Below are 11,952 nucleotides of genomic sequence, written 5' to 3' on the forward strand. Positions count from 1 at the left end.
ACTAACAAAATTGACAATGAAAAGAAGGAAGTCAAAAAGCAATTACCTTTTTGTCCTGAAGAGAAAGTATTATGCTTGGGGAAAATCCAATACAACAAATTACTGAGTACCACTCTCCATATTTTCAAGCATGGTGTGGCTGCATTATGTCATGGGTATGCTTGTAATCGTTAAGGACTGGGGAGTTTTTCAGGATAAAAAATAAACGGAATGGAGCTAAGCACAGACAAAATCCTTTCCACCAGACACTGGGAGATGAATTTACATTTCAGCAGGACAATAACCTAAAACACAAGGCCAAATCTACACTGGAGTTTCTTACCAAGAAGACAGTGAAGGTCCCTGAGTGGCCGAGTTACAGTTTTAACTTCAATCTGCTTGAAATCAATGAGAAGACCTGAAAATGGTTGTTGAAAAAAATGATGGGCAAATGTTGCACAATCCAGGTGTGGAAAGCTCTTAGAGACTTACCCATAAAGACTCACAGCTGTAATCACTGCCAAAGGTGCTTCTACCATGTATTGACTCAGGGGGTTGAATACATATCATATCAAGATATATTCTTTTTCATTATGTTTTTTTTAAACAAATGTTATAATTTTTCTTCCACTTTGACATTACAGAGTATTTTTGTGTAGATTGTTGACAAACAATGGCAATTAAATCCATTTGAATCCCACCTTTTCAACAACAAAATGGGAAAAAAGTCAAAGGGTGTAAATACTTTCTGAAGGCACTGTATGTACCATCTTACATTCCTCCCAATCAAGGTCCTACCACCTCTACATAACTCTGATCAGGTAAATAAAATCACTTACCTAAAGTCTTCACATTTCTACTGGGGCCTTTATGTACTCCACTTCAAATTGTACTCAACTGTCTGCACACACGTTATGGTCATACGGTGTGTGTGTAACCATAACTACAGGGTCATGTCAGAGAGAGGGAGGCGAAGGGAGAGCCCTAACTCTGCCCAAAATCTGTCCACGTTAAGCAGAACCTTTGTTTTTGTATGGGAGTGTCGAATTCTGTCAAGGTTAACATGAATTACTATTTTGATATGTGAGGCTTATTTGATTTCATAGAAGTTTCGTAATACTTAGGTTGTTACGAGTGTACTGATAAGTGTGATGCACCTGACATGCTGTCAACTTTGAGAAGAAACACTTGATATTGAAGTTGTACCTGTTGAATTTCGAGATGTTCAATACATATTCATGAGGCTGGCATAGCATCTCACTCCATTGAATACAGGCGGTTGATGTCAACACCACTCTTTGAGCATTTAAAAATGACTCAAATAATGAGATGTATACACCAATCCAAAGAGAGGAATAAGCGGGAGACACTCAGCCGTTCCTCTCTGTGGACGACAGATCTCCTTGTTAGGGCAAAGACATAAGCACAACGTCCTTATATCCATATCTCTGGTCATATGCACCAATTAAAGCTTCCGAGATATTGGGATCATTTGAGCTGTAAGGCTGATGCAACCGACTGCAGATGAATGTCAAGGAGTGAAGTCTGGGGAGGTATATCTGCAACTGCCGAAAGTCAGACACTAGTGTGGTTTTCCAACAGCAAGGCTCAGTGCATCTTGGCAGTGTTGCCATTGTTTATAATGTCTAAACTCCGTGAAGAAGTTATTTGGGCTGCAATTTCTGAGGCTGGTAACTCTAATGAACTTATCCTCTGCAGCAGAGGTAACTCTGGGTGTTCCTTGCCTGTGGCAGTCCTCATGAGAGCCAGTTTCATCATGGCGCTTGATGGTTTTTGCGACTGCATTTGAAGAAACTTCAAGTTCTTGAAATTGTCCAGATTGACTGACCTTCATGTCTTCAAGTAATGATGGACTGTTGTTTCTTTTTGCAATTATTTATAGTTTTACTTTTGATACTTAAGTGACTTCAAAACCAAATAGTTTTAGACTTTTACTCAAATAGTATTTTACTGGGTGACTTTTGCTTTTACTTGAGTCATTTTCTATTAATGTTTTGATACTTAAGTGTCTTCAAAACCAAATAGTTTTAGACTTTTACTCAAATAGAATTTTACTGGGTGACTTTTGCTTTTACTTGAGTCATTTTCTATTAAGGTATCTTTACTTTTACTCAAGTATGACAGTTGGGCACTTTTCCGACCACTGGCGCTGAGCGACTAGTATGGGAGGACTGTAGCTCCGACGTCACATAAAATGTTTTTTCTGCTGCTCAACTCCAACGTAAATCGTGGAGTTGAGTTTAATCGGTTACTAGCTACTATACATAGCTAGCTAGCTAAGCAAACAAGCAAAATATTAGCAATTTATTTTACTGTTTGCAGGTCAGCTAGAGCTAGCAGCAAGCTAGTGGTAACCTTTTCACTATAGACAGAACAATATCAAATATTGTTTAGAAACTCTGTGACGATATGCTCGAATTAAACTTGGTAATGTTAGCAAGCTGGCTATTCTACCAAGAGAAGTAGCAATGTGAATGTGTGGCCGGCGAATAGCTAGCTAGCTAGCTAACGAAAGGGAATCAAGTTGACTCTCACATTTCCACAGCAACTGGCCATCCTCACACAATACGAGCCCTACACCACTTCGGGCAGTGTCCTATCCAGATGGCCTTACACTGCAGACAGGGCAAGACCATTTGCCACAAGCACATGAGTCTCAGCTTCCCCATTCCACCATGCCAAACACCAGTGCCGAAGCCGGATAAAAGACAGTGTGGCTCAACATAAGACCATGTAGAACCACCATAAAATAAATATGGATATTTTCTATCAATCTTCAAAACTTGGCTGCCTCTATGGATTCACAGAACATATTTATATAAGCTGTACAGGGCTATGTAGCATCAAACATATGTTAGACATTCAGATTTCCAAAGAATGTTTATTTGTCAAATTCTAAAATACAAGGGAGTGTGCACTATTTAATGCCAACTCAAAAAGAGACCTGGGTATTCAACAAGAATGTTACACGGTAAAAGTAACATAGAAAACCAAATACAGTATGAACAGTTTTTACCTTGTCAGTTCAGGGTGTCTGAGTGTGTCTCAGGTGTAGTAGTGCAGAGAACTGTAGCCAAGGATTGTTACACCAGATAATGTGATTTGTGATTTAACCAAACATGTTTGGTATCCGTTACTGGGAATTATAGAATAGGTAATTAGAGAATTTTTGACCAACCTTAGCTTGACGATAGTTGTACAACTGATTGCATTCAACTGAAATGTGTCTTCCGCATTTAACCCAACCCCTCTGAATCAGAGAAGTGCGGGGGGCTGCCTTAATCAACATCCACGTCTTCGGCGCCCGGTGCCTTGCTCAGGGGCAGAACGACAGATTTTTACCTTGTCAGCTCAGGGATTCGATCCAGCAACCTTTTGGTCACTAGGCTACCTGCCGCCACCATGCCATCTTCGTCCTCGATTCGTGGAAACAGGAGTCTCATAAAATGTCCGTGTCTAGTTGCAGGGGTTCTGTTTGAATTTAGAAAATGCTCAGTTATTAAAAGAAATAAAACATTTTGCTTCATGTGTACGCCGCCATCTTGTCTATTTCAAGTAGTCTCTTATTGATCGAGACAGGTGAGTGTGAACCCCAAATGATGACAGACACCGGTCTCGATTCATTGACCATCTATATCCAAGTTTCATCTGGTTTATACCAATGATTATGGACATATTGACAAGATGCATGTCTCTCCGCCCTAACAATGGGAGTCGTTGTCCACAAAGCGAGCCGGCTGGCTGTCTAGCTCCCGCCTATCATTTCTTTGGATTAGTGGATACATCTCATTATTGTATTCCTTTAAATATTCAATGAGGATTGTTGACGTCAACATCCTGTATTCAATGGAGAGAAATGCTATGCTACTAGCCTCATGCCATGAATATGCATAGCCACCTCGAGATAATTCCGATATAAAGTGTTTCTCAAAGTTGCCTGGATGTCACGTCCTACTTATATCAGTACACTCGTAACAACTTAAGCATTACGAAACTTCTATTCGATAAAATAAACCTCATGTAGCAAATAAGCCATACATTTTTTTGTTGACCAAATTTGACACACTCGACCTCCATATAAAAGTCCTTGTTTGGTGGGCGAAACAAAGAAAAAACGCCACCTACTGGAGGGAGACAGATTGTCCGCCGAATTGGCCATCTCAAATAATTCAATCCAGTATACTTTATTGACATGGAAAGTAAACACTTACAGTGTCAAAGTAAACATATAGCGACAATGGTCAAAGACAGGAATATACTAAACTATTTGTAATAAAGCAATAATAATGATAGTGATAATCATACTAACAGCAATTACAACAACAAAAATGAATAAAGAATAGGCAGATATGAATAATCACACTATACTTCTAACTGGATGTCACTCAGGTTGCGGCAGGAGGCCACAAGTGTGGCTGCTAAAAGAGAGAATTTTGTTTTTTCACAGCTCAAATAAGCAAAGAGAAACAACAGTCCATCATTACTTTAAGACATGAAGGTCAGTCAATCCGGAAAATTTTAAGAACTATGAAATTAAGTGCAGTTGCAAAAACCATTGAGTGCTATGATGAAACTGGCTCTCATGAGGACCGCCACAGGAAAGGAAGACCCAGCGTTACCTCTGCTGCAGAGGATAAGTTCATTAGAGAGTTACCAGCCTCAGAAATTGCAGCCCAAATAAATGCTTCACAGAGTTCAAGTAAGAGACACATCTCTTTGTGAGACGCAGAATAGGTGAACGGATGATCTCCGGATGTGTGGTTCCCACCGTGAAGCATGGAGGTGTGATGGTGTGGGGGTGCTTTGCTGGTGACACTGTCAGTGATTTATTTAGAATTCAAGGCACACTTAACCAGCATGGCTACCACAGCGATACGCCATCCCATCTGGTTTGCACTTAGTGGGATTATCATTTGTTTTTCAACAGGACAATGACCCAAAACACACCTCCAGTCTGTGTAAGGCCTATTTGACCAAGAAGGAGAGTGATGGAGTGCTGCATCAGCTAACCTGGCCTCCACAATAACCCAACCTCAACCCAATTGAGATGGTTTGGGATGAGTTGGACCGCAGAGTGAATGAAAAGCAGCCAACAAGTGCTCAGCATATGTGGGAACTCCTTCAAGATGGTTGGAAAAGCATTCCAGGTTAAGCTGGTTGAGAGAATGCCAAGAGTGAGCAAAGATGTCATCAAGACGATGTGGCTACTTTGAAGAATCTAAAATATATTTGATTTGTTTAATACTTGTCGTTACTACATGATTCCATATGTGTTATTTCATAATTTTGATGTCTTCACTATTATTCTACAATGTAGAAAATAGTCACACAAAAAAAAAAAAACCTTGAATGAGTAGGTATGTCCAAACTTTTGACTGGTACTGTACGTTAAATAGACTTGAGCTCAAGTTGTTCCTGTTTCACAGTGTGCCCTTGGAAAAATAAATGTGTGTGTTTACTTCCAATTTGACTGCATTATTTCTATACATTGTTTTGATGACATTTATGTTTCCACCCATACAACTTTCAATTAATTTGCAAAAAAATGCCTTGATGACAAATTGAATCAAAGGCTTTTTGTAAATCCACAAAGCAGGAGAAATGTTTCATTTTGATTCACATTTATCAATTAGGGTGTGTAGGGTATAAATGTGACCTGATGTTTGATAATTTGGTAGGAATCCAATTTGACTTCTGCTCAGGACATTGTGTTCACTGAGAAAGTGTATTTTCCCCAGGTTGCTGTTCACACAAATGCCACAGTAATTGTTTGGATCAAATTTGTCTCAATTTAAAAAAATATATTGTTATTAGTCCTTGGTTGTAGATGTCAAGGAAATAGCCTACACTCACAACTATATGTATTTTTTTTACCCCCTTTCTCTCACCACTTTCGTGATATCCAATTGGTAGTTACAGTCTTATCCCGTCGCTGCAACTCCCGTAGAGACTCTGGAGAGGCGGAGGTCGAGAGATATTGCATCCTCCGAAACACGACCCTGCCAAGCCGCACTTCTTCTTGACACACTGCTCGCTTAAACCGGAAGCTAACCGCACCAATGAGTCGGAGGAAACACCGTCCAGCTGGCAACCACAGTCAGCTTGCAGGTGCCCAGCCCGCAACAGGGAGTCGCTAGAGTGCGATGGGACAAGGACATCCCGGCCAGCCAAATCCTCCCCTAACCTGGAATACTCTGGGCCAATTATACGCCGCCTCATGAGTCTCCTGGTCGCAGCCGGCTTCGACACAGCCCGGGATCAAACCCAGGTCTGTAGTGGCGACTTAGACCGCTGTGCCACCCGGGAGGCCCCTACATTCAGAACTTTAAATCGTTTGAGTGTGGCAGTGCTAAATTTGCGGTCTGTATTTCACAAGCTGTATTTCTTTAAAAAAAATGTTTTACTATAGATTCCCAATAACCCAAACAGAACTAACAGGTTCTGGTTGTCTTAAATGGCTGATTCAAGAATTAGCCGTTTTTCATAGATTTTTTTGTTCCGGATCTATTTTAATATGTATATATAATTCTTCAAAGTGAGTTTTCAATTAGTCACCATTTTGGATAGCACATTTTTCCTCAGTGTGGTTTGTTTAGGCAGTTTTAACTTTCCCAAAAGTTGTTTGAATTAATGGATTCCTCAATTTCATTGGTTGATGTCTGATGTGTTGTTCTTTGTTTTGGAGTCTATTCTTTCAGGGTTGCCCAATACTGAAGGCGCAGATTCTGGTTCTCTGTTTTTGGCTGGATAGTCCTACGTTTTTTCTTATAGATTTGCAAATCATAATCAAACCATTTTATCATGTCTTTTTGAGATTGTTTTTAGGTGTCTTTTTAAAAATTGGATAAGGGTGCCAATTTGTCAAAATGTTGTTTATGTTTTGTACACCCAAATGTACACCTTCCTTATTGTGATGAAATGTGGGGGCCATTAAGTTGTCTAGGAAGGGTTTAATTTTGGATTTCCAATTGCTTTCTAGTAGTTTTCCATGCTATTCTTAGGCCATCTACAGTGCATTCGGAACGTATTCAGACCTCTTGACGTTTTCCACATTGTTACTGTTGCAGCCTTATTCTAAAATTGATAGTTTATTTTTATCTCAATCTACACACAATACCCCATAATGACAAATTAAAGACAGGTTTTTAGAAATTTAAAAAATGTATTTAAAAAATAAAACACCGAAATATCACATTTACATAAGTATTCAGACCCAAAGGTGATGACTAAATGTGGAGTTTTCTAATCTGACTTCTCTATGTGGCCATGTATGGAAATTGTCTTTCTGGGCCGAGCATCAGTTAAACTGCAGTACAGAAGCAAAACTGTAGGATCAGTAGAAACCGTGCTTCTAAACCGGAACCCTGTCCCATTCGCTGCGAACTGGCCAGTCAGGTTTGAGATTGGTGTGTGCGCCTGTTCATGAGCTTCTTGTCTTGGTGTCGCATGCCGACTCGCAGGTCCTTTGAACATATCAGAAAAATTGAATGAGCAATTCAGGTGGTTTATAGATCAAATACACAGCGCCAAGCACACGATCGTGAATAAACCGGATATTTATTTACGCCCAAAGAACTATAAAAGGAAACCAACTAGCTCGCGAATTAGCAATAAAAAGGTAAGTGTCAAATAGACTGAACCAGAACGTTGGCAATGATATGATACAATTATATAATTTCAGTAGTAAGCTATTGTAATATTGAATAAACTATCCTAAATGACTAATTATTCAAAGTTTGTAATGTATACCCATTCTTCTATTACTACATATTTCATACTGCATCTGACTTTTGTTACACATTGTAATATTACAGTTAAACAGTCCACAATGTCATCACCATCAGCTATATTTCTGTCCACGGATGTGTATAGTACTTAATGAAATGCAGTGTCTAAAGTTTAAACTATATGAATGATGCTTCTGGTGGAAATTAGCTTTCCAAAGATAAACTACTGAACATCCAAGACTGGTAGTCTCGTAGGTAGAGTAGCTACACTGAATAGGGAAGTTTTAATCATGCAGATCAGGGAGCTTTAAATTGCTCCCGTCTCTGATATTTGGACTCAAATCTGAGTGCAACGCATTCCATGGCTTTGGATCAGGTCAGAATCCACAGACCACATTGTATTCCAGTATACTCACTAATGTGATGATTATATCCCATGATATGTGAACCAAATTGCCCATCATCCATTGAAGACAGTTTGCTTTTTGGCATTATTGAATGCGATTTCTGATCTATGCATTTGTACCATAGTATTTCCACAGTATCAAGCGCCCCACATCTATGTTGCTTAGCAACTGAGTACTTTACTTATGCGTGTCAGCATTTCAAAGAAATTGTTCAAAAAACGACTCTCGCTTCTCTATTCAACACTCAGTATATCAGATGCTCTGTAGTTTAAGGTTTCAGAAACAACTGACCATATCCAGATAACCTCTTGACACGTCCTATTACAACGAACACACGTTTCAAGTAAGTAAGTAAGCACCCCAATGGTGGAACAAACTCCCTCACGACGCCAGGTCAGCGGAGTCAATCACCACCTTCCGGAGACACCTGAAACCCCACCTCTTTAAGGAATACCTAGGATAGGATAAAGTAATCCTTCTAACCCCCCCCCCCTTAAAAGAGTTAGATGCACTATTGTAAAGTGGTTGTTCCACTGGATATCATAAGGTGAATGCACCAATTTGTAAGTCGCTCTGGATAAGAGCGTCTGCTAAATGACTTAAATGTAAATGTAAGTAGTGAATGTGTTCACTTTATGACAGACCTCATGTGTCTTCATAAACCTAATCTTTTGGATTCAATTGTATTTTTGCTTATCCATCTCACCGTTTTCTTTTTCCTCTAGCTGGAATGGAGAACAAAACAAATGGATCAGTGGAAGCTAAACTGTAAGTCTAGAGTCGTTATTGTGAGTCTGTAGATAAGGGATACGATTGTGCTGTCCTCCCGCCTTGTCCCTATACCCATTTTCCTGTTCTGTCTTTTTCTAGTGTGGTGGAGAATGGCCAGCTGCCGGACCCTGCAGACTGGGCATTCACTGATGTCGTCAACTATTTCAAAGCTGCAGGATTTGATGAGCAGGCGACTGCTTTCCAAGACCAGGTAATGATAGTCATTTACTAACCTTGCAAGTTGCTCTTTCATGTGGGTAAGAGCTTCCCAATCCCTTCCATTTGTTATTCTTGTAGGAAATCGATGGCAAGTCTCTGCTCCTGATGACGCGGAATGATGTCCTGACTGGTCTGTCTATCAAACTGGGGCCAGCACTGAAGATCTACGAGTACCACGTGAAACCACTTCAAACTCAGCACCTGAAAAGTAATGCTAATGCATCACTGCATGCTCCTCAACGTGTAACAAGATAATCACAAGGCAGGACGGACAGACCAGTCCGAAGAGATTTATAGACCCAAGAGGACAGTGGAGAACGACGGGGCTTAGAAAACTCTTGCATGGTTGCATCTTGCATCCTTCTGAAAATATTATTTTACTTAAACTGCCAAATGATGAGCCGTTACGTTTGTTGGTAGTTAACTGAGTGGTATCAGTTTATGAAACCAAACAAGGACTTTAATTCGTTGAGGTCTTGGACATCATAAGATCATTTTACAGGTCTTAAAAAGTACAGGTTTATTTTTTCCTACGAGTTAATCTCAAAGCAAATCAAGCTACTGAAGCAGATTCAACTGAATGGGTTATTTAATAGTGGCCGATCCTTTTCAGATGGATGCAAAAGGTGCACTAGATGTCTGACTTTGTGATAATCTATCTTCTACCCATGTCCCATTGATATGATCAGTATATACCAAACTATGGAACAGTTTGATGCCGGCTAAGACTGGATGGTAATTAGTTGGAAGACATGTACGTGTTTGAACCATACTTACTGATCCTCCATTACAGCCATTTTTATTTCACTTAATCAAAGCTGTATCTATGAGCATTATGCACGTCAATTGTAAATTTAAGCACGGGGATATAGGTTGATGAATGTGTTCTTTGATTTCCTTATTCTTAAATATATGGCATTTTACTTTCGTGTTTGATGTGGATGCTTTTATCACGCATACCAGTGACATGCTGCTGCCTTTTGTATTGTAAAGTTGCCCTGTTCACATTTTGCTGTTCGAAACTACTTGCATCTTAAGTAAAGATTTGAGATGTACCACTGTCAGTCTTACCCAAGAAACAATTAGCAAAACACAGTCATGTAGAGAAAGAAGAATGTTAATTTCTAAATACAAAAAGTCAAGAACAATGAATAAAATAGAATAGAAAAGGCACAATCATTTACTTGAAAACCACACGGTGCCATGAAAAATAAACCCGTCTCATCGTATCCTCTAAGGTGGTTGGCTGAAAATAGATGGCAAGTCTTCCTGACATGTTCTACACTTCATAAGATTCTGTGGCAGTGGATTGCCGTTGGCAATGAGGAGCAGTGTTGAGGTCAACTTTTTCCCTGTAGCATCAAAACGAAGGCCTGCGAGACAGGAAAACACAGAGGTACAATGTGATAATACTCTTCCATATTAAAGAAATAGGTATTTATCTGTAACGCAATCAGAGACTAGCATGGAGTAGAGAATCTGTTTCACTTTACTGATTTAGTGCGGCTTACAGGCCAATCAAGGCAAGAATCTCAATTGCATACTCCTCGCATCCTTCTCAAAACCCATTGATGAGAAAGCAAGGAGGTCCCTACCCTCGCTACCCAGACTCCTTGCTCCAGCCAAACGCTACGCCCACGGACGTTAGTTTCTTCTTCGCAATGTGTCTGGATCCGAGTAGCTTCCTGACCCTTCACCAAATCCAAACACATTCGGGGCTGTCCAATTGGTCCAGAAACCAATGGGTTGGGCCAGAGCCAGAACACACGTGGGTAAAGCAGTGGTTTGAAAATTCATAATAGTCTTCGATACTCTGATTGGATAGAGACAATACAATCGCTGATGACTTTTGCACAATTCCCTTTGTCACCATAAATTACTTAAATGATGGCAGTCTCAGATTAAAGTATGTAGCAAACGACAGAGCAGCAGAATAATTGTGTAAGTCGTCAGGCTACCTCCAACCATCTTCAATGGGTTTTGAGAAGGTGAGGAGTATGCAATTGAAATTCTCCAAAGGACTACATACACCAAAAAATACTCACCAAAAAATGCTGCGGTCTGTCCTATGTGTAGTCCTCACAAGAAGGAGCACACCTTCTGTGGTCTGAAGGGGTTTGTACTGGAGGACACCCCAGTGAGCAAGGGATCCTGGAGGGCATTTTGCATGCAGAACTGTTGAAGGTCTGCAGCTGCTTGGGACACCTGAAAATAAAGGAATATAGCTGTGAAAGGGAAGCTCTACTCCTAACTAGCTAGACTCCTGCAAGTCTGTAAATATCCTCCTTAAAAATGGGTGTTGTCAATAGTATGGTGTGAACACAGATCCTTGAATTAACGTTAGGCTTTTCCTGCTGTTCAATGACTGTTGGGAATAATTATCCTGGGGCGTTAGGCCACACTCATCTCAGCTATTAGCCTCTAGACCCAATAACTAACAGTTCAAGTAAAGAATTTAGCAGAAGATTGTGTTTTCATGGCTAGAGCTCCATTTGTGTGCCTAGATTCCACGCCCTTAGCGCTAGCTAGCTAACGTTACTGATGTTAGCTAGCTCTGACTAGTTTCCTGGGCATGTTTACCAAATACATTTACGTGTGAAATAGATTCTTACCTTCACTCTGTTTATGCTCGCTTCAAAACGCAGTTGCTGGACAATTTTCTTCATCGCAACGAGGTTTGATGAGCCAGACATCTTTACTATTTTCTAGAAATGAAGCAGTGGGCTGTTAGCTCGACGGACGAGTAGACAAAGCACTGATGATCACACATCCGATTGTGACTTGCGCAGTCGCAGCGTTGCACAGTCTGCGCCCACACCTCCTGGTAT

The 11,952-nt window shown here is 40.3% G+C and overlaps 2 protein-coding genes and 1 long non-coding RNA gene across 5 annotated transcripts; 1 reads left to right on the forward strand and 2 right to left on the reverse strand.

The window, feature by feature from the left end:
- Window positions 1–7,142: 7,142 nt before the first annotated feature.
- LOC139559880 (uncharacterized) lies at window positions 7,143–9,263 on the reverse strand. Its single transcript, XR_011671839.1, has 2 exons — window positions 9,139–9,263; window positions 7,143–7,463 (listed from the first exon to the last, which is right to left on the reverse strand). It is a non-coding gene; the product is annotated as an uncharacterized lncRNA (long non-coding RNA).
- Window positions 7,390–10,179, forward strand: LOC139559877 (sterile alpha motif domain-containing protein 13-like). Of its 3 annotated transcripts, XM_071376310.1 has the most exons (5): window positions 7,434–7,618; window positions 8,402–8,477; window positions 8,860–8,902; window positions 9,005–9,116; window positions 9,203–10,179. In XM_071376310.1, the coding sequence occupies exons 3-5, from the start codon at window positions 8,865–8,867 to the stop codon at window positions 9,377–9,379; spliced, it is 327 nt and encodes a 108-aa protein (XP_071232411.1). In that variant the 5' UTR covers window positions 7,434–7,618; window positions 8,402–8,477; window positions 8,860–8,864; the 3' UTR covers window positions 9,380–10,179. The 3 variants fall into 3 exon arrangements, with proteins under 3 accessions (XP_071232410.1, XP_071232411.1, XP_071232412.1); XM_071376309.1 differs by lacking the exon at window positions 8,402–8,477 and having other exon boundaries at window positions 7,390–7,618; XM_071376311.1 differs by lacking the exon at window positions 7,434–7,618 and having other exon boundaries at window positions 8,380–8,477.
- A 46-nt stretch (window positions 10,180–10,225) lies between these two features.
- On the reverse strand, window positions 10,226–11,909 carry LOC139559878 (guanine nucleotide-binding protein G(I)/G(S)/G(O) subunit gamma-5-like). The gene is made up of 3 exons (XM_071376312.1): window positions 11,737–11,909; window positions 11,170–11,329; window positions 10,226–10,497 (listed from the first exon to the last, which is right to left on the reverse strand). Exons 1-2 carry the CDS (start codon window positions 11,815–11,817, stop codon window positions 11,204–11,206), a joined length of 207 nt encoding a protein of 68 aa, XP_071232413.1. The 5' UTR covers window positions 11,818–11,909; the 3' UTR covers window positions 10,226–10,497; window positions 11,170–11,203.
- Between the last annotated feature and the right edge of the window lie 43 nt (window positions 11,910–11,952).

Source organism: Salvelinus alpinus, chromosome 30 (genome assembly GCF_045679555.1).
Source record: "Salvelinus alpinus chromosome 30, SLU_Salpinus.1, whole genome shotgun sequence".
NCBI lineage: Eukaryota > Metazoa > Chordata > Actinopteri > Salmoniformes > Salmonidae > Salvelinus > Salvelinus alpinus.